The 21,818-nt window shown below is 40.7% G+C and overlaps 1 protein-coding gene across 1 annotated transcript in view; it reads right to left on the bottom strand.

The window, feature by feature from the left end:
- Positions 1-1,346: 1,346 nt before the first annotated feature.
- Positions 1,347-21,818, bottom strand: part of KRIT1 (KRIT1 ankyrin repeat containing) — a 49,094-nt gene continuing 28,622 nt past the window's right edge. Inside the window, exons 8-18 of the mRNA XM_063452447.1 lie at positions 21,162-21,277; positions 20,548-20,691; positions 18,249-18,405; positions 17,633-17,740; positions 11,096-11,252; positions 10,444-10,595; positions 8,841-9,007; positions 8,622-8,709; positions 7,855-8,061; positions 6,136-6,252; positions 1,347-1,971 (exon numbers count right to left, since the gene is read on the bottom strand). Of these exons, the coding sequence (XP_063308517.1) occupies positions 1,882-1,971; positions 6,136-6,252; positions 7,855-8,061; positions 8,622-8,709; positions 8,841-9,007; positions 10,444-10,595; positions 11,096-11,252; positions 17,633-17,740; positions 18,249-18,405; positions 20,548-20,691; positions 21,162-21,277 (1,503 nt within the window). The 3' untranslated portion in view covers positions 1,347-1,881. The remainder of the gene's footprint in view (positions 1,972-6,135; positions 6,253-7,854; positions 8,062-8,621; positions 8,710-8,840; positions 9,008-10,443; positions 10,596-11,095; positions 11,253-17,632; positions 17,741-18,248; positions 18,406-20,547; positions 20,692-21,161; positions 21,278-21,818) is intronic.

Here is a 21,818-nt window from a genome sequence, read left to right as displayed (position 1 = left end):
TTTACCAGGTGGAGAGGAAACAGGAAGCTGGCGGTATCAAGCACATCTGTCTTCCTGCTCCTCACTGCTCGCGCCCTCTGTAGTGATGCCGGGTGCCAGAATATGACATCATTCCAGCCCGGCATTACTAAACTGCACACGTGAGGGGGCAGGAAAGGAGACCTCCGGAGAGAAGATCCCCACTGGACCCCAGGGAGAGGCCCCACACCAGCTCCCAAAGGTAGGTAGAAATCCGCAATAACTAAAATTATTTGTGAGTGTGTGCAAGAATGTGTAAATGTTTGTCTGTCAGTGAGTGAGTGAGTGAGTGAGTGTGTGTCTGTCAGTGAGTGTGTTTTGGTCAGTGTTGCGATGGCCGCGGCTGGATAGTGGAGGACCTGGAGGCACGCAATGCCACGTCACATTCCGACATGACGTTGATGTGCTCCACCTTCACAGGGTTTCAAGGAGTAGCGAGAGGAACCGCTTTGGCACAGGGTGTGGATGGCACCATTGGGGATATTACCAGAGGCTGGACTCCGGTGTGGCACACTGGCAGCAGTAATGTGAGTGGACTCTGCTTGTTTGCTAATATTGTTTGTTTTGTTTTTTTTTAAAATAAGCAGGGGTTTAGTAGAGGGGGGTGCTGGGATTTAGTAGAGGAGGGTACTGGGGGCATTTTTATACTGTGCTTTTCAAAATAAACCTACGTTTCTATAAAGTTTTCGTTTTTTTGCGGCCCACATAAACTTAAACCTTGTTTATTTGGCCTGTGTAAGCCTTTGAGTTTGACATGCATGCTGTACAGTCTAGAGCCAACTTCTAACTGGCTCTTGAATTTGTGAGTGTTCCAAGTTATCTCACCATTCTTATTTGTGTGTATATACCCACCATGCTGTTTTCCATTTTTTACACCTTATAGGTTTATTTATCATTATCAGCTGTGAGGAATTTTAACCATCGTGTGCGCAATCACCTTGTTTCCGGTTTATCTTTTTATACTTTTACACTGGCTTTTGCCACATTAATGTGGATATCACCTAGATTCATTCATGAATTTAGTTACAGAGCAGCCATGTGTATTGAAATTCAGAAAAAGCTGCCAATCCATTTGAAGAGTATAACCGATAACTAAATACACAGTTATCTTTGGTCAGGTAAGTTTATGCTCTTCACCAAAGATAACTTAAATAACAGAGCACAGGGAGTGAAAGTCAGGTGGATTGGACAGTGTACTCCATTCAAATTACACCACAAACCCGGATTCAGAAAGAATTAAGATTACTCCAAGATAAAAGTAGTAGTTTTATTTATTTTTTTTAATAAATATTGGATTTTGTTTTCAGCAAAGTAAACAAACCAAGGAAACAAAATAAAACAAAATACAAAAAACAAACTAAACATCAAAATAGTCATTTTTGGAAGAAACCAGGATATCCTTATGGCAACGGGATAAAACCGAATCCTTCATTCTCATTGCATTGTAGAAACATGGAATGCATAAGACACTTTAGGCTGGAAAAGTCTATCTTAAATTAGCGAAGCTTAGTCTTGGTCTCCATGTTAGATAGAAGTATCAGAAGGCAACAGGAATGATTGTAGGGCAAGCTAAGCACAAAATGCAGTAAATGTGAAAAGGCGTTAAGAATCCATTTTGGGCTGGCTAACCAGAACCAAATTCACTTTGGTCCATTTCGATTCACCAAAGTCTATAAGCAGGAAGTGCAAGAGATGTATGAGAAAACAAGAAGAGTCAGTCATAAATTAAGTCATCCTGGTCCATAGTGATTACTGCAGAGAGAGAAGTGTGAGGACTCATTTATGGACAAATTACTCATAAACATGTCACTTTGTCACACTCCAATAATCCGTCAATAAGCAGCAAGAGGCCATCTTGGGGTGCTAGCCGTAACCATATCTTTCAGACACATTCCGATCGGCGGGTGTAAACTGACCACTTAACTTCATCAAAAGTTTCACTACAAGGCCAGCCTGCGTTCAAGAGGAGAAAAGGGAAAATACAAGTACGTAAAATGATTATGCAGAAATAACTGTATATTTAGATTCAGAGTGAGTTTTCTTTATTTAAAACGGGACTCTCAGAACACCAATACAATTTTAATGCATTTGATTTGCAGGTTTTATCCTCATTAATATGCTGTATTTTTGTATGCTCAGATCTTTTTATTTAATATATATTTTTTGTATAAAAAATTTAAAAAAAAAATTAAATTCTTTACAGAATACTGCACCATAAGCCCCACCCTACTTAGCCACACCCCTCACTACAGGAGAAGACTTCCTTATCAAATGTATGTACACAGCTTAACCACCGAAAGCACTGAATGATATGAACCACAAAGCAAACTGCATTGGAATGAGAGGAGATCACTACCTGTTTTAGTTGCTCCAGCTGTCTGCAGCCAAGTTGTGAATTGAAAGCAGCTTACTCAGTGTTGTTGGGACTGTGTGCGTATATTTAATAAGGAAGTCTCTGTCTACCTTGAGGGGGCAGGCTTCTGGTGCAGCATTCTGAAAAAACTTTATTTTTTTTGTGCAAATACTTTAAAGATTTGAACATGCAGAAAATAAAGCATATTTATAAGGCAACATCTATCAAATGCGTTGTACTGGTGCCTGGAGTGTCCCGTAAACATATGACAAAAATATATTAGAGAGTGGGCCCTATATAGATATAAGATGGAGAATTTATAGGAACAGATAAGGGGATAACCCTGGGTTAATAAATGCAAGAAAAAGAGAGAAAGGGTCTGTCCCTGTGTAATGTAGAAGAAAATCAGTAAAATCCTTTATTGAATAAATCTACAAACACACACTTATAATTACTAGATCATTAGTCACTGCTGCCACAATAATGGATAACTGAGGCAGAAAAGATGACTCAAACTAAAAATACTAAGTGAGGAATATGTACAAACGGGAAGTGAGTGAACAAAAAATAAAATGATTGGACAAAAACAGGGCAAAAACCACAGTAGGAGGTGAAGTAGATACGTCCCCAAAATGGTAGCTGTACAATGCACACGATAAAATTGCAATAAGATAGCAAGAATGTAATGTATCGGTGCAGTGTAACAAAATCTATTAAAGTGCAAAAAATAGATACAATATATACAGCACACCAGATAATGCCCTAATATTTGAAGGTCTAGTATAACCTACTGTATGATAGCAGAAAGATATAAACATAAATTAGAACAGCTGTCTTGGTTAATGCCCCTAAAAACAGAGACCAGATCTAGTACCCTCCTTTGGAAATCCCACTCAAAAGATGGAGTACATAGGGGTCCCAAGCTATGTAGCGGAAGAAATAGCCCTTAGTTAGCACACTAATCGTAGAGAAATAAGAGTAATATATATATAATATAGGTAGAGGTCCTAAACTGTGCCTTCAAGGGCACCTGTCTCTAGTAAGTGAATGTATAGACTGCCTACCTACATTAAGAGCTAATGCCCTAATCTGTGCCTTCGTGGGCACCTAACAATACTGGTCACAGAGCTAAACTGGTACGCTAGATGTGGTCCAATAGTCTATTATAATAGATCTAATGTACAAGTCCGGAGGTCCTGGGTGTAGCAATAATAGCTGCAAAAATAAGCGTGTAAAATAGCACGGAGGTTGCAAAAGATCACACCGAACAGGACCAAATATCAAGAGCCCCGACGCGCGTTTTGCCGAACACAGGCTCATCAGGGGGAACTGACTCCCCGAACAAGGTGAGTTTAAATAGCCCGCCAATAGTCCTCATTGGACCAACCGCTGAGCCACCGTAGCCGTTAACGATCGCTGATGACATCATGCTCGCGGTTGGTCCAATGAGGACTATTGGCGGGCTATTTAAACTCACCTTGTTCGGGGAGTCAGTTCCCCCCGATGAGCCTGTGTTCGGCAAAACGCGCATTGGGCCTCTTGATATTTGGTCCTGTTTGGTGTGATCTTTTGCAACCTCCGTGCTATTTTACACGCTTATTTTTGCAGCTATTATTGCTACACCCAGGACCTCCGGACTTGTACATTAGATCTATTATAATAGACTATTAGACCACATCTAGCGTACCAGTTTAGCTCTGTGACCAGTATTGTTAGGTGCCCACGAAGGCACAGATTAGGGCATTAGCTCTTAATGTAGGTAGGCAGTCTATACATTCACTTACTAGAGACAGGTGCCCTTGAAGGCACAGTTTAGGACCTCTACCTATATTATATATATTACTCTTATTTCTCTACGATTAGTGTGCTAACTAAGGGCTTTTTCTTCCGCTACATAGCTTGGGACCCCTATGTACTCCATCTTTTGAGTGGGATTTCCAAAGGAGGGTCCTAGATCTGGTCTCTGTTTTTAGGGGCATTAACCAAGACAGCTGTTCTCATTTATATTTATATATTTCTGCTATCATACAGTAGGTTATACTAGCCCTACAAATATTAGGGCATTATCTGGTGTGCTGTATATATTGTATCTATTTTTTGCACTTTAATAGATTTTGTTACACTGCACCGATACATTACATTCTTGCTATCTTATTGCAATTGTATTGTGTGCATTGTACAGCTACCATTTTGGGGACATATCTACTTCACCTCCTACTGTGGTTTTTGCCCTGTTTTTGTCCATTCATTTTATTTTTTGTTCACTCACTTCCCGTTTGTACATATTCCTCACTTAGTATTGTTAGTTTGAGTCCTCTTTTCTGCCTCAGTTATCCATTATTGTGGCAGCAGTGACTAATGATCTAGTAACTATAAGTGTGTGTTTGTAGATTTATTTAATAAAGGATTTTACCGATTTTCTTCTACAGTACACAGGGACAGACCTTTTCGCTCTTTTTCTTGCATATGTCAAAAATATGAATCTGTTGTATCACTGCAATATAGTGTTTCCAAATTAAATTTATTAAAATCATTCAAGCTGGGTAAAATATTTTTTGCATAATCGCACCGTGGGCACTTTTAAACTTTGTTTTTCGTTAGAAACCACTTAAACATTTATATTTTAAAAATGTTCCATATATTGCAGAAAGCAAACAGTGCGCAGGTGTGTTACACACACAGCATACAATGCACAGATGTATTGATCCCATACATATGGCAACACGCTGTTCTATTCAACTTGTTAAATTGTATTATTGACAAAAGGGATTATAAAGAAACGTGGAAGATTAGCTCGGATAGACAGCAAGATAAAGTTATACATGAATGGATCAGATTAGTTTGTTTGGAAGGTGGTAATAGGTGCCGTTACAAGTTTAGATATGCCAGATGGAGGGACAGGGCCCTGCTCGCAGGTTTAAAAGATTAAAGGACCACTATAGTGCCAGTAAAACAAACTCGTTTTCATGGCACTATAGGGTCTTTGGGTCCCCCCACCCTCTGGGTCCCACTCCCGCCAGGCTGAAGGGGTTAAATTCTTACCTTTCTCCAGCGCCGGGCTTCCTCGGCGCTGGGGACTCTCCTCCCTCTTCCGACGTCATCTGCCGAATGCGTATCGCGACATTCAATCAGTCCATAGGAAAGCATTTGTCAATGCTTTCCTATGGACGCTGGCGTCTTCTCACTGTGAAAATCACAGTGATAAGCGCGGAGGCGCCTCTAGCAGCTATCAAACAAACTCGTTTTCCTGGCACTATAGTGCCCTGAGGGTGCCCCCACCCTCAGTGTCCCACTCCCACCGGGCTGAAGGGGGATAAACACTCACCTTTCTCCAGCGCCAGGCTCCCTCTGCGCTGGGGACTCCCCTTCTTCTTTGGTCGTCATCGGCTGAATGCGCATGCGCGGCAAGAGCCGCGCACACACAGTCAGTCCACAGGAAAGCATTCTCAATGCTTTCCTATGGACGCTGGCGTCTTCTCACTGTGAAAAGCTGCAGGGTAAACCCTAGATGGACCTAGCACCAAGACCACTTCATTGAGCTGAAGTGGTCTGGGTGCCTATAGTGGTCCTTTAAGAATGCAGCATGTCTGTCAGCACAGACTGGGTTATTCAATAAAGTTGAAATAGAATTTTGAGGACATTTCACACTTGTAAATAACCCTGAAAGAATATGCCTGCTCTGGAACACATTACCGAACTAAGACCTTTTCTGTTTTGATCCACGGCACAATACAAACATTGATCTGCAGTAACGGGACAATTACCTGCTTCGTGTGTACGATAAAATTCATTTTATTTTCCAGGCTATGGATTTGGAAACAAATATCTGCATCTCCCAACTGCCATGTGAACCGTCCAAAGTTCAAACTGATCAGCAAGGCCTGAAAACACACACACAGGAAGTTTCTCAAACAGCAAACCATGATACAAACAAAGTATTCCTCCAAGTAAAAAGAATAAAAAAATAAAACATTGTATAATGCTATTAACAGATGAAAAGCCAAATCCGTCAGCGTCGTAGGGCAACCTAATGCACATGCCCGGCGAGTGCCACGCGAGCATTAGGTCTTCCCCATAGGAAAGCACTGAATAAATTTAGCAGATGCTGGACATCCTTAGCAAAGTGTGAGGAAGTCCAGAGTTGTTTCAGAGAGTCAATCTCTGTGAAAGGCCAGGACGCGCTTCTAGGGGCTCTCTGGTAGACAGCTACTAGAGGCAGGCTTAACCCTGCAATGAAAACATTGAAGTCGCTCTGAAACTGCAATGTTTTAGATTGCAGGCTTAAGGGGACAGGGACACTGCACACAGACTACTTCAATGAGATGAAGTGGTCTGGGTGCCTGTAGTGTCCCTTTAAGTTATTTTTAATTATCTACCAAATTGACTCACATAATTTAAAGATGCATTTTAAAACTATAGCGGTTAGATTGTCTAAAATCCCCTGGCACTGTCAAACTATATACAAATGGTTTGCCATAAGCCAAAAGTCTTCCAGGAATCGAGGGTCTATACTTATCTTTGCCACATTAATAATGCAGAATTAACATCTCCACATTAATGTAAATATCCCATAAACCTGTATAAAACTTTATGACATTGTGTGACTCAGAGTGCTGGTATTGGTTAGGGATGGGTCAATATCATTCCATGCTGGATAAAACTGAAAATGATAACGTGGAAGTGTTAATTCCTTTATCAATGCGGACGACATGGGGCCAGTCTCTTGGTGCCAGGAAGACCCCCTTTTTTAATATCAAACTATTCCTAAACAGTTTAAAATTAAACCAGTATATTGCACCAGGATACGGTATGCAATCAAACCACTATAGCAATCTGTAATGGTTAGGTTGCTTAGAGTGCGCTTTTAACAATATTGGCTAACTAAAGACATTCTGCTAGAAATTATGCCAGTATGTCAATAATAATAATTCACCGTGCTTTATGCAATGAATAAGATGAAGGCACGCAAGACATTAATCTAAGACCTAATACAGTGTGTATCTGGAATACAAGTTACATTATAAAATGCCATAAGACAGACATGAACTAGGTACATTCAATTAAGGTGCCTTAATTAAGCAATGTACGGATCTCTTCAAGTCTTTACATCTGCTGCACAATCAATTTGTGGATAGTACCATAATGCAACAACTGAAAACGAAACCCCTATTAACAAGTTTCTACGTTAATGGTTTATTTCTCAGCATTATTACTTGGATTTATGGACATAAAAGCATATGAATGCAACTTAAAGTACACTCCAAGCAATAAAATAACTTTGATAGCATTTAGCCTCGTTAGTAGTTATGTCGCCTGGCGTGTCCCTTTCAAAAGGTATCAAAGTTGTACAACAAATCCTACAGCAAAGCGGCAATAATTTTTGGAAGACACAACTCACTGCATGTTCATTGAGATGAAGTGCCAAGATTTTGGTGCCTGGAATGGTCCTTTAAGACAAAGACAAGTTACGGCATCAATGTTACCTTGGTTTCCAGATTAAGCAGATGCAGGCCTTTTGTGTTGACTCCAACGTACACTTGGATGACTTTATGGTTGCTGGAACTGGCCTTTGTGAAGATCTGGCCAGTGAAGAATGCGGCTCCATACGTGGGAATGTCCCAGCAATTCTGGAGAAACATCCGCTGCAGGTGATGCATCTCTTTGCTCACACCCTCACTCATACTCAAATTCTAAAGAAATGAAGAAATCACAATGAAAGCTTTGCTTCCTTTGGTATTGCTGATTAAATCAGTAACACTCACAGTGACCAAAAGCATAATATTGAAGTATAACGTGTACAATTTCTATTGTTTTGCACTATTTTAACATTGTTGTTTTAGCAAAATGTGTGTGTATAGAAAAAAAAAAACATATATATTTTTCCATGATAGGCCAGATTGGCTGCAGTGGGGCTGCTTGGGTTGTCAGACAGGTCCCATGATTGTGATTGCCGAGGAGGGTAAGTATTTCGCTATAGGGAGGGCCACAGCGTTAATGCCCTCCTTTTGTAGAATGCCCCAGCACTCCCTTACACCAGGAAAGGGTCAAATGCCTATAGTGGCTGTCGCTCTAACCTAACTACCTAGAAGGGCACTATAGCAGTAGGAATATACGTTTGTATTCCTAGAGCTATAGAGTTCCTTTAAGTAAGCATAGGATCAACGTGTGGATAATAAACAGAGTTGTATATATTCTATAAAGCCATCAGTTTAGCATCAGAACAAATAAACACTTGGGTTTATATATACACCTTATACTCATGAAGAATTCGATTTGTCCAATGCGGTGCTTTGCTCTTCACTTTAGTGATCGGTACTATAGATTTTAGATTTTCTTCACTGGAAAAAAAAAAATTGTAATATCACAAATAATACATTCAGGAGAAACCCCCCCGCCCCACCCTCCCAAAACATATTAGTAAATAAAGATACAGTAGTGATCTGGGCCAATAGTGGTAGACGAAACTCACTTTAAGAATCCTTGCTTGTGTTTCTTGCTTTCGTAGTTCCCATAGACTATCTGGAGGAGAAGGCTGGCTAGAGTGATAAGTTTTGCATCTGGTGCTGGATAGAAACTTTTGAGGAGGTTGTACCGGGCTTCATCGAAAAGGATGAGAATAGCAAGAGGGTCTTCAATCTTAAAAAAGAGATCATAGAAGACACAAATGGTCAAATGTTTTGCCAACAGGGCGTATTATGGGATACAGCAGTACTATGGCTGAATTATGAATCTTTTTTTCTATTGCAGCGGGCTTCCAACTCAGTTTTGATGCAATGCAGCTATCCAGGATTTAGCCGTCTGACAATTTTCTTTTTAGGGAATACTGGCAACATTTGGACTGTTTGTTTGCTTTCAGACCTGGGATAGGAATCGCTGAAAGAATTGCAGAATTCTATTTTATAATCACAGAGCAACATGTTTAAAGAGTATGCTGGGAAGGATAATTCCAATGGCCTGTTGCTGCTGACCATTGGAATTCTGATATACTTTGATTTAATGATTTGTTATTATGGTAGGTGGCTTTTGCTTTACTGCATATGTTTGCCTCTCTCTTTAACCCCTTAAGGACCAAACTTCTGGAATAAAAGGGAATCATGACATGTCACACATGTCATGTGTCCTTAAGGGGTTAAAAGAATAAAATACACAAATAGTGTTATTCCATAAGATCTACATATGTTCGGAATTAGAAAAATTGTATGAAAAAAATTGTATGAAAAAAAAAAAAAGGCAAACTTGGGGATATTCTGTGACTGATCTAATGTCAGATAACATGAATAAATATTGCCAGGTAAATCATCAGAATTCCTTATAAAGTACAAGATTCATATATCTAACAAATAGATCTATTTACTTAGTTCATCTGTTTTTTTGGAATGAGAGACTACAATATTATGTATTGTCTGCCAGCTGGCCAGGCAAGTAGTCAGCAGCCAAATATCATTATAAAAGGAATCATTACATTTAAACTAGCTGGAGTCCCTAGCAGAAGGGACTTGGACATGTGTTCCTTCATACCCTAGGCAGGCAGAGGTATGAGAGGGTTAAAAGTGTGGCTTGGTAGTTTCCACATCAGATGCGATAACGCATAGATAAGATTCACTGGCTTCTTTTATACCATAACGACCACGTTTTCTTTGCAAACAGTCACTTTGATTTTACTGCTTAACCTGCATTTTTGGTTCTGAACGAGGTACATAAAACATAAGATCAAGATCTATACTGAATATGCCAGCTGCAGATTGGGTGAACAAAGTATTATATATTTACTGTGCAAATCGTATTTTTTATTAGTTGAAAATTATTTAATTTACGTTTATAAAGGAGTCAGCTAAGGAGCTTGATTAATTACAGACTTTCTGCACTAGCGTTGGCAGGGCGTTCGTCCCCGGCTGCCAGCCTACAGTTTTCGCTCTATTTTGAAATCGATGTACTGGAGCACTAAGCCAAAACAACAAAATAAGTCTTACTTAAGGACTGTAAGCCAATATTTCTGACTTGATATAATATGTTCTTAAATGGTTCATATTCATTAAAAAGCAGGGTTGCTGACCGTGTCCCCCCCATCTTACTTTTTTCTCTATGTCTAGAGTAAGTTTCACATCCCTCCTAAGAAAGAGTTGCGGAGTCTCTCTTTGTGGATCTAGGTTTGTCAGCTCACAAACGATTTCTGGCCAATCTCTGATGTGCTGCAAAGGTTTGTGAAATGGCTTCAACTGAAGACCTTAGGAAAGGAAAAAAAAAAAACATAATTAAAAAGCAATCTGTATGAATGGAACATTCCAAGCACCATAACTACTACAGTGTTCGGAAGTGGTTATGGTGCTTAGAGAGTGTTCCTTTAAAGCAATAAACAATAAAAAGTGCTCATTTGTACATGCCCGGTAACAGGTCATAGCTCAGAATTATTAGCTGTAGTACAAACAAAGCATGTCTTGTGATTGTTAAGGAACATTTTAAGAACCATGAGAACTAATGTTTTTGTAAATCCAATATTACATTTTCAAGATTTGTCTTCAATCACAAAATCAGGGAGGTTTATTCACTCAAGTGTGAACGGTCATGAAGTCTGGGCAAATTGCAAATTATAGGCTGAACTAGAAAGATTGGTTTTGTTAGGAGGTATAGCTACCAAATCAGTGATTATTTGTGTTAGAGTGTCTCTCTACATGTTAATTATGGCTATTTTAGTCTAAATTAGACATTTTGAAGAACCATGCTTACTGATATTCTCTGAACAGATCCAAATGGTGAAGTACTGTTGGGTCTCTTGTGAAAGACGCATTCCCTCCATGATTTGCTGTACCGTCGTATTATTCCCATGCTTCAGCTCCACTGAGCGGTATGACCCGTCCATTCGATATATACGCACTTTTTCATACTACCACACAAACAAAAACAAAAACAGAACCCAGAAATTATAGAAATTATGTATAAACGTACGTAATAACAAAAAAACTATGGATTCTTTTACAGAATGCATTGCATGGCTCCTCTTTTTCAAATACATATATACTTACACTGTTAGGGTATGTACCTAGGAAGAGAAATGTGTTAGCATAGTAATTTAAAAACTTTTGAAAAAAATTATGTGATTTCCTAGCTCCCGAGGACCTTACAATAACAAAAGATCAGCCTCTAATGGCCGTTAGTGCATCGAGTGGACAATGACCTTGAAGACCAGGAAAAGCGGGAGAGAGAGATAGAGTTTAAGAAATGCAAATTGTGAAAAATGAGTTGTGAACTGGAGGAAAAAATAAACAGTTTAAGTTGATATGATTTTGCCTTGAGACTAAGCAGAGTTACAGGCCATTAAGTGTTGCACACACAAAATGTCCGATAATTAGATTTGTTTTGCATTTTCTATACGATTGTATCACAATGATCAAACACTCCTTTATTTGTGAGAGACTGTTCACATAGTATAGGTTACAAGAGATATTTGACCCAATTTTATTTGTGTTAGTAGTGCGTGGATGAACCCCTTCTGGTTGATATGGCAGATTTGGCTAGAAGGTGAGGCTGCTGGCAAGAACCTGCTATAGAGGTATGCAGTAATCAATACTGCATGAAAAAGGAAAACAACTAAATGTTTCAATGATATACCAGCACTCTTATCTTACAACTTTGTTATTTTAGAAAGTGGAAACAGTATTTCCCATGGTCAAGACTAGACAATACAATAGTTAGATGCTTTTTCCTAACTGAGATGATTTCTGTAGTATTTAGTATGTATCCCTAATGTAGTATTTATCCCTAATGGGCTATGTTGCTGCAAATAATTAACTGCTTAATAGATGGAAAGAGACCCAGATTGTTGTTCAAGGTCTGTAACACATAATAATAAGTTGGCACCAACGATAGCAAGAGTTAAGGGACCAATGTCCTCACGTTTTCACTCTGCTTTTAAAAAAAAAGTTTATTACATTTAGTGAAAAAAAAATTATATAAAATTTCTCTTTTTTGGGGGCTGAGCAGTCATATTGGGTGAGACTCTATGGGTATCTGACTGACTGCTGATCAATCTAACTTGCCTGCTGCTGTGATTGTTCTGTGTGTAACTACAACAGCAGGTGAGTTAGACAGAGTAGCAACTGGTCAGAGTCAGGCCCAACATGGCTACTTATGCAGAAAAAGTGAAATCCTCCTACAATAATAAATATACGTCATTTAAATAAATCAAAATCTCAATTAATTACTGTAATGGACTTTTTTTATAAAAAAAAAAAACCCGATAATTTTTGAAAATGTGATGACAATTGTCCTTTAAAGCCCATTCTAGTCAGCGGTTTAGTTACTCTCAATGGTTGATGTTCCAGGAGGGATAAGCCAAATGGCTAATGATTTAGGTAAACTAGAAAAATGGTCAGAGTTGTGGCAACTGACATTTAATGTGGATAAGTGCAAGATAATGCATCTTGGACGTAAAAACCTAAGGGCAGAGTACAGAATATTTGATAGAGTCCTAACCTCAACATCTGAGGAAAGGGATTTAGGGGTGATTATTTCTGATGACTGAAAGGTAGGCAGACAATGTAATAGAGCAGCAGGAAATGCTAGCAGTATGCTTGGTTGTATAGGGAGAGGTATTACCAGTAGAAAGAGGCAAGTGCTCATGCCATTGTACAGAACACTGGTGAGACCTCACTTGGAGTATTGTACGCAGTACTGGAGACCGTATCTTCAGAAAGATATTGATACCTTAGAGAGAGTTCAGAGAAGGGCTACTAAACTGGTTCATGGATTGCAGGATAAAACTTACCAGGAAAGGTTAAAGGATCTTAACATGTATAGCTTGGAGGAAAGACGAGACAGGGAAGGGGCGCCGCCAGGAGCGCCGGCCCCCCTCATCCTGCAGCCGCCCGAGCGCTCTGTAGAGAGCCTCAGGCAGCTGCAGCTTTGCCCAGGCTGATGCGTCCATGAGGGCGCACCGCCCGGGCGCAGCATGAGGAGAGGGGCTGACAGGATGGAAGCGCTCAGCGCTCCCTCCTGTCACTCCCTCACTGTAGCGTGGCCGAGCGCTGTATGGTCCGCGGGTACAGGGAGCATCTGTCTCCTGTACCCGGCCTGACTAACAGGAAGTGCACACTGAGTGTGCACTTCCTGTTAGTCCGGCCGGGTACAGGAAACAAAAGCTCCCTGTACCCGCGGACCATACAGAGCTCGGCCACGCTACAATAGAAGTGGGGGGAGAAAGAGAGTGGGGAGGAGGGAGGGGGAGAAAGAGAGGGGAGGGGGGAGAAAGAGAGTGGGGAGGAGGGAGGGGGGAGAAAGAGAGTGGGGAGGGGGGAGAAGGGGAGGGGAGAAAGAGAGTGGGGAGGGGGGAGAAGGGGAGGGGAGAAAGAGAGGGGGGAGGGGGGAGAAAGAGAGTGGGGAGGGGGGAGAAGGGGAGGGGGAGAAGTGGAGGGGAGAAAGAGAGTGGGGAGGGGGAGAATGGGAGGGGAGAAAGAGAGTGGGGAAGGGGAGGGGAGAAAGAGAGTGGGGAGAAGGGGAAAAGAGAGTGACAAGGGAGGGGGAGAAGGGGAGAAAGAGAGTGGGGAGGGGGAGAAAGAGAGTGACGAGGGAGGGGGGGAGAAAGAGTGTGGGGAGGGGGAGAAAGAGAGTGGAGAGTGGGGAGGGGGAGAAAGAGAGTGGGGAGGGGGAGGGGGAGAAAGAGAGTGGGGAGGGGGAGAAGGGGAGAGGAGAAAGAGAGTGGGGAGGGGGGGAGAGAGTGACTGGGGAGGGGGGGGAAGAGAGTGACAAGGGAAGGAGGGGGGAAAGAGAGTGACAAGGGAGGGAGGGGGGAGAAAGAGATTGGGGAGGGAGGGGGAGAAGGGGAGAAAGAGAGTGGGGAGGGAGGGTGGAGAAAGAGAGTGGGGAGAAATAGAGTGGGGAGGGAGGGGGGAGAAAGAGAGTGACAAGGGAGGGAGGGGGGGAAAGAGAGGGACAAGGGAGGGAGGGGGGGGAAAGAGAGGGACAAGGGAGGGAGGGGGGGAAAGAGAGGGACAAGGGAGGGAGGGGGGAAGAGAGTGACAAGGGAGGAAGGGGGGGGGGAAGAGATTGACATCCATCTCACACACACACACACAATCATGCAACCCTTACACACACAGAAACACACAATGCATTCCTTACACACACTCAATGCACCCCTTACAGACGCACGCACTGCATCCCGTACATACACAGAAACACACCTTGCAGCCCTTACACATACAAAAACAGATTAACACAATGCATTCCTTACACACATATCAGGACATCCCCTACACACTCCACCCCCTGTGAACAAACTCATTGGTGGAACATGAAGGTGGACCCTGAGCTGTGTAAAGGGCCCCCCAAAAAGGGAGCTGCTTCCCGTTCTCCCAGAACATTGATTTTTGTGACCACAGTTACAAACAGCCTCCAGAGATCCTGTTCTACACCAGACCAGTGGTGCCAGACTGCAGCTAGAGCCCATCATCATCCTCATCTGGTTGTAAGTACGCAATCTAGTATATTATTCGTGGCACTAATCTCTAATTTACCTCACATTAAAGAAACACAATAGTCCACAGAACCACTGCAGCTTAATGTAGTGGTTCTGGTGTCTATAGCCTGTACCTGCAGGCCTTTTAATGTAAACACGGCGGCACTGCAGCACTGGCGTTAGTTAACATGGCAGATCATATGGGTGGGGCATTGTGATATCACATGGGGAGGGGGCGGCAAACTTTACTTTTGCCTAGGGCGGCAAAAATCCTTGCACCGGCCCTGGGTAGAGGCTAACACAGTAAAGGAGTTTAAGCATGCGTGGGATAGCCATAAGGCTATCCTAACTATAAGATAAGGCCAGAGACTAATGAAAGTATTTAGAAAATTGGGAAGACTAGATGGGCCGAATGGTTCTTATCTGCCGTCACATTCTATGTTTCTATATTCCATTCAGGCAAATATCCAACTCTTTCCTGCAGGCAAATTTCCAATATCCAATTAGGTTGTTGCTAACACAAGTGTAATTTTAAATGTACCATTCACACGGTAGAATATGGCATGATATAGAAACATAAAAAAAAGAATACATAGTGAAAGTATTTAATGATAACACAAAAAAGGGTAAAAAAAATAACTGATACACTCACAAATCAAGTTGCACAAAGAGAAATATATGTTTGTGCGAATACACTTTTCAGCCACCAATGGGCTAAGTCCCCAATAAGGTTGTTTCCAGTGTATTTTGTTTCTGAGGACTGGTGAGAACAGCGATAGATTGATATCCTGAGGTACCATTGGCTGACATCAACCTTATGGGGCCCATTGGTGGCTGAAAAGTTTATTTGCACAAACAAATATATTTCTCTTTGTGCCACTTGATTTGTGAGTGTATCTCTGTTATTTTTTACCCTTTTTTGTGTTATCATTAAATACTTTCACTATGTATTCTTATTGTTATGTTTCTACTCCATGCCATATTCTACCGTCTATTCCATGCCATATTCTACTTGTGATAGCGGCACGGTCACATGTATACGTTTTTTAACTATACTATTTGTGTCTGTTACATTGTTGGGATTCAGGAGTGATCCCTTTCTTGAGTGGCTAGCCTGCACTTGTTGCACTCTCTCTCCCCATTTACCATACATTTTCTAATTAGGTTGTTGGCTTTAAATCAGATTTAATTTCTGTAATTTAGTTTTCAAAATTGAAAGAATGCTTGAAAACTAAAATTGTAAGCACTTCAACCCCTTAAGGACCAAACTTCTTGAATAAAAGGGAATCATGACATGTCACACATGTCATGTGTCCTTAAGGGGTTAAAGGATCGGCACCATTTTGCCTAGATTGCACTTTAACAAAACTAGCTTTACCCTTTGACATTGTCAGACTTGTGATAACTCTCACAATGCCAGTTTATAGATGACATTGAAGCATTTTTTATTGCTTATATCCCCAGATGTAAATGTACGCTATTTTTACAACACACAATCTCTTTCACAATATCAAATTTCAAAAAACACATAATTGACAAACAGTGAGAATTAATTACCTTACTTTTTAGTATTTCTGTTTAATACAGGTTATTTTGTTTCTTTTTACATATATTTTCTTTGACATGTAGCTAGCTTTTAAAGTAGAAATGATTGTTAGACACAGCGCTCTCTAGTGGGAGAACTGGGAAATTATATTGTGAAATATATTTGATGTATCTGGATATATAAAAGACATTGACATTACGCCCAAGATCATGTCATACTACTGTATCAATATTAAATATGCAATATATGTATTACACTAATATATTGTATCATCAGATCTCTCAAAAAATTAGTATTAGAGTAAATCACATGACTATTCTAAAAAAAAATTAAATTACGGTACATTCTCAATTTTTTTCCTTCACATAGCACGGCTTTTAAAGACTATAGACTGTCAGACGTGCAGGTTCACCATCTGAGCACTGAAATTTCTAGAACTCTGAATATCCCAGAGGACCTTTGATCATAACAGTGTATCTTCAAGCATGACAGAAGCAATCATAGACAATCATAGACAAACAATGTTCATCAACATACTCTGCAGGGATCAGAGCATAGAGCACAGTGGAGTGAGTGATAAACTATGTATAACCTTGAAACAGGCCACTTCAATATATTAATAGTAAAATAGTGTTACATGGTGTCTGGGAATCTTGGAACTGGAAGTGCAATCACAACCTAAGCTTACGATGGCCATCATGCACAACTAGTTGTCAAGAAGTGGTGTTCCGAAACTTCTGTGTTACCGAGACTAGCAATCAGTGGCCTAGGTGCTGGCTGGATGTTTAACCAGGATAATAAATCTCACATGGATAACTGAGGTTGTCTGAAGGGGATTATCTTCACTGCTCGGTAAGGAACTAGTCAATTGGTTGGAAATAATAATACAAATGTAATGGTCAGTAGTCTGCAAAAAGGGTGCAAGTTATTTTGTGGTTTCCTGGAGTCTCTACAAAGAAACACAGGTAATGGTAGTTACAAGTACAAATAAACAACATGGAGGCTATTTGCTATAGTTTCCTATTAAAAAAGGCTAATTTCGAGTAAATTGTAAACCATCGACTGCATTTGCAGTCACCTGCAGATATATAAATTTACTATCGTGAGATTCTAAAAATGCCTGGGAGAGCTACTACATACTCAAACACCTAGAACTGTAAATATAACTATTCTTATGCAAATACTCGCATGTACGGTCCCCGTTCACTGCACTTCCCTGTGGAATATGTTGATGGATTATAAATAACAATGTCAAGCAACATACCGGCTTGTTCATTGAATCCTGTAACAGCTGGGCAGCTTCTTCCCACTTGCTCTGCTTGTTCTCTTCACAGATGTCTAGGGGAGAACGTCCTTGCTGGTCAGAGACGTGCTGAAATTAATCAGGGAGTTCACAAGATGTTAAAGAACTGCAAAACACAGACTTGGTTTGATAGACTAAAGAGGAGCCCATGAATTACTCTATGGATATGTATATGAAAACTCTATTAATGAGATGCTAATTGCATATTAAAACTACAAAGAGAACAGGTCAAAAAAGTTTGGTTGCCAGAGTGCCTAAAAATAGTTTGTTATACTTCTTACTGAATACGGGGAGGACAATTCCAGTACAATTCCAAGATGTTGATCTTGCTGCCATTGCCCACAGAGGAGGTAGAAGACATTAAAATGTAATTGGATCATGTCAACGATGAAGGATATATGAATTCAAAGGGATAATGAGAAGAAGGTTCTTGTAGAATGCATAGAAAACGTTATGGACAGGTGACCAGAACTGCCACTCTTTGAACTAAACCACCAGTCACATTAAAGTTTGGATGGTTCCATTTTGCAACTGAAAAGGGACTGCAAATGTAGTAAAACATTATTGAAGAACTCACCCGGTCTATTTCTGGGTGATTCAATAGAATCTGTACGATTTCTGCATGACCTCCCCCGGCGGCAAAATGAAGAGGGGAACTGAGCTGGCCATTTAACAAATTAGGATTACACTTTCCTTTCTCCAAGAGCATACTCGTGGCTTCCACCTTGCCATACCTTAGGAAGGTAAAAGGAAGAATGTGAAAAGAACACCTTTCATTCTAGAGTGGAAACATACGTTACAGTTGTTAGAGATTTAATAGCCTGTGGACAGCCAATTCCCCTAGCACTAATAGCACTGAGCAGATTAACTCAGCAGTTGCTAAGGAAAATAGTTCACAGTTCAATAAAACAAGGCTGCCCTGGAAGCCAATAATGAACCATGGGAAATAAGTCACGCACTTTAGTCTGTGCATTTACCCACAATGCAGTGGACAGGTATCAACATTGTGTTCACCTATGATTCAACTTCCACTCACAGCAATTTAGCAATTAATGCATAGATCATAGATGGAACAACCCCCATAAACTTTTTGATCTGTACATTTTCTAACTATGTAAGTCAAGCATGTCAAACTCGTGGCCCGTACATGCTTAGTGTTAAAGTAGAGTAGGCACCTGCTTTCTCCACATTACAGGTGCCTACTCTGCTAAAATTTACTCGGCCGGAGGAGAGGTCGCAGGAGGAGCTCAGTCTTCCTGCTCCTCACTGCTCCCTCGCGCGCTCTGTAGTGGTGCTGGAATATGACATCATATTCGGGCACCCGGCATCACTTAACTGGGCGCGTAAGGGAAGAGTGAGCAGCAGGAAGGAGATCTCCAGATAGAAGATCCCCAGTGGACCCCAGGGATAAATACAATGATGTGAGTGTGTGCAAGAATGTGTAAATATGTGTGTGTCTGTCAGTGAGTGTGTCGGCCAGTGTTGCGATGGCCGCGGCTGGACAGTGGAGGACCTTGAGGTGCACGGAGGCACACAACGCCACGTCACATTCCAACGTGACATTGACGTGCTCCACCTTCACAGGGTTTCAAGAAGCAATGGGAGGATCCGTTTTGGCATAGGGTGCGGATGGCACCATTTGGGGTATACCAGAGGCCGGACTCCGGAGTCGCATACTGGCAGCGCCAATGTGAGTGGCTACAGGGTTGGCTACAGAGGGGTGCTGGGATTTAGTAGAGGGGGGTGCTGGGATTTAGTATATGGGGGGAGGGGACTGAAATTTAGTAGAGGGGGGTGCTGTGTTTTTTCATACTGTACTGTTTCTATGAAAATGTAAGTTTTTTTTTTTTTTTTTTTGCAGCCCACATAAACGTAAACCTTATTTACTCAGCCCGTGCTAGACTTTGAGTTTGACATGCTTGATATAAGTCCTATGTACAGGGAGAACTGGAACCAGACAAGGTGTGTTCTTGATAAAAAATTTTATGACAACTGGAATGACACAAAGCAGACACAGTGCTTGGTGACAGATACACTGAGGGAGATCAGCAATATTTTCTGTTCTAAAAGTGGTGCAAAAATGTAAAATGGGAAGAGTCACCAATGGAATGTGCCTGCTGATTCCACTGGTTTCAATGGGCACTATTAGACCACATTTTAGAATGGAACACACACAGATATATTTATTCCACTGTACTGGGACAATTCTGATTTTTTATCAGCAAACTGTACTATGCCAAATCAGTCCCATTTTGTTTTCAGATCTAGCAAAATCAATATACAGAGATGGATTCAATCTCCAAACAACCAAAAGCAAATTGGTTGTATGGTTTGTTCCTAAATCACTAACGTCTTAACTGCTTTGCGTAGAGGGAAATATGTTCATTTTAAAAGTGTATTAAATAAAGACGATTGGACAGCTGGGATGAGCAATTACTGAAAAACTGCAACTGGAAGCTCATTGTTTAACAAACAATAATGGCGTTGCAATGGGAAATCCTTAATTTTGTATTCACGATCAATAGCACCTGATAAAATGTATCAGCATATACATGGCATGAATATCATTTCCCATCCTACTGGGAATTCAAACATGATTTATATTAAAATTCAGAATGCATAAAGCTATATCAACGCTGAGAGGTCACGCAGTGGTCAATCAATATGCAATTTAAAAAACAAAAACAAAACTGTGCCGTGCTAGTGTTGAAAGCTCAGACAGCAAGCTTTTAATGATTACATCAAATATTTGCTGTATGTTGTTTTTTAGTTTCATATAAGCTCATGTTTTTTTTTTGTTTTATATACTTCATAAAAAAAAATAAAAAAGCCTTGCAAAATAAACCAATGTCTATCCGAGCCGTGTTGCTACTCACCAGCATGCATAGTGAATTGGTGCCCACTGATCATTGTCTAACTGGTTTACTGAAAAGCCCTTATCCAGTAACCGGCCAAGCAGTTCTGTATCGCCTTCACAGGCACAGCGGTGCAAAGGAAAGTCGTCAACCCACTGGCGCTCCCTGCAGAGCATTAACAAAGAACAGGTTAGATGAAAATAAAAATGCAGAATTGCATCCTACAGCTCCACAAAACTGTGAACGGAGCTGTTGCTAAAGCTGATAACAATTGCCAAGCAGCTGTGATCTGCTAGGCTTTGATAATGAATAAAAATGCCGCCAAGTGCTTAATTGTACATCCCTCAATTCCCTCGCGCAATGTAGGCTCACTGAATTGGAAGCCTTCTGATTGGTTCATCCATTTCTTGGTCTGTAAATATCTCACTGAACACCCAGCAAATGCATGGACTTTCTCTTTATTACTAGATTTTTTTGCAGATATGTATTGCATAAAATCGGTCACTTCTAACCAGGATTGCCCCCATGATTACTTTACATAAGGGGCCTTTAGAGTGGACACCGTTACTCTATTCTATTAAGCCAATTCAGCAAGTTGAAAATAAGATTCATTTCAATGACATAACATGACATACTTGTCTTCCATGACACTGCTCATGCTTCTTTGCCATTTTTCTCTTTTTGGGATCTGTATCTTTGAATAATCGGGAGCTCCGAGTCCAAAGTATGGGTTTATAACCACTTTGTCAACCTAGAACATCAAACGAAAATTATTTAGCTCACAAAAGCATGTGACGTCCACTGCAGAGTACCACTACAATCTACTTTGAAAAAAATACTGAAATCAGTACAGTTCAGCTTTGCACATACTGCGCTTGCTAATGTTGATCTAAAATGTGTCAAAAGAAACACTGCAAATATTTACAAATTTAACTAAAGACACGGAAAAAATTTTGATTTAAAAATTGCTTTCTTTCTGGATTAACAAGTAATTAATAATCTGCATATTAACCTTGTTTTTCTACATCATTTGTTTAAATGGACTCTCCAGTGCCAGGAAACCAAACCCATTTTCCTGGCACTAGAGAATCCTAGAGTGCCCCCCTCCCTTCTGCCCCCTATCCTATGTTGCTGAAGGGGTAAAAAACCCTTAAGGGGGATGGGAGTTGTCACCCAGACCACTTCAATGGGCAGAAGTGGTCTGGGTGCCTGGAGTGTCCCTTTAATATTGCATTTTATTGTCTTAACATTAGCAAACTTACATTTATATATTAAAAAGGGTTATATATGGG

The sequence above is a fragment of the Pelobates fuscus genome, chromosome 4 (genome assembly GCF_036172605.1).
Source record: "Pelobates fuscus isolate aPelFus1 chromosome 4, aPelFus1.pri, whole genome shotgun sequence".
In the NCBI taxonomy this organism is placed as follows: domain Eukaryota; kingdom Metazoa; phylum Chordata; class Amphibia; order Anura; family Pelobatidae; genus Pelobates; species Pelobates fuscus.
This window is presented reverse-complemented; position numbering and strand designations above follow the sequence as displayed.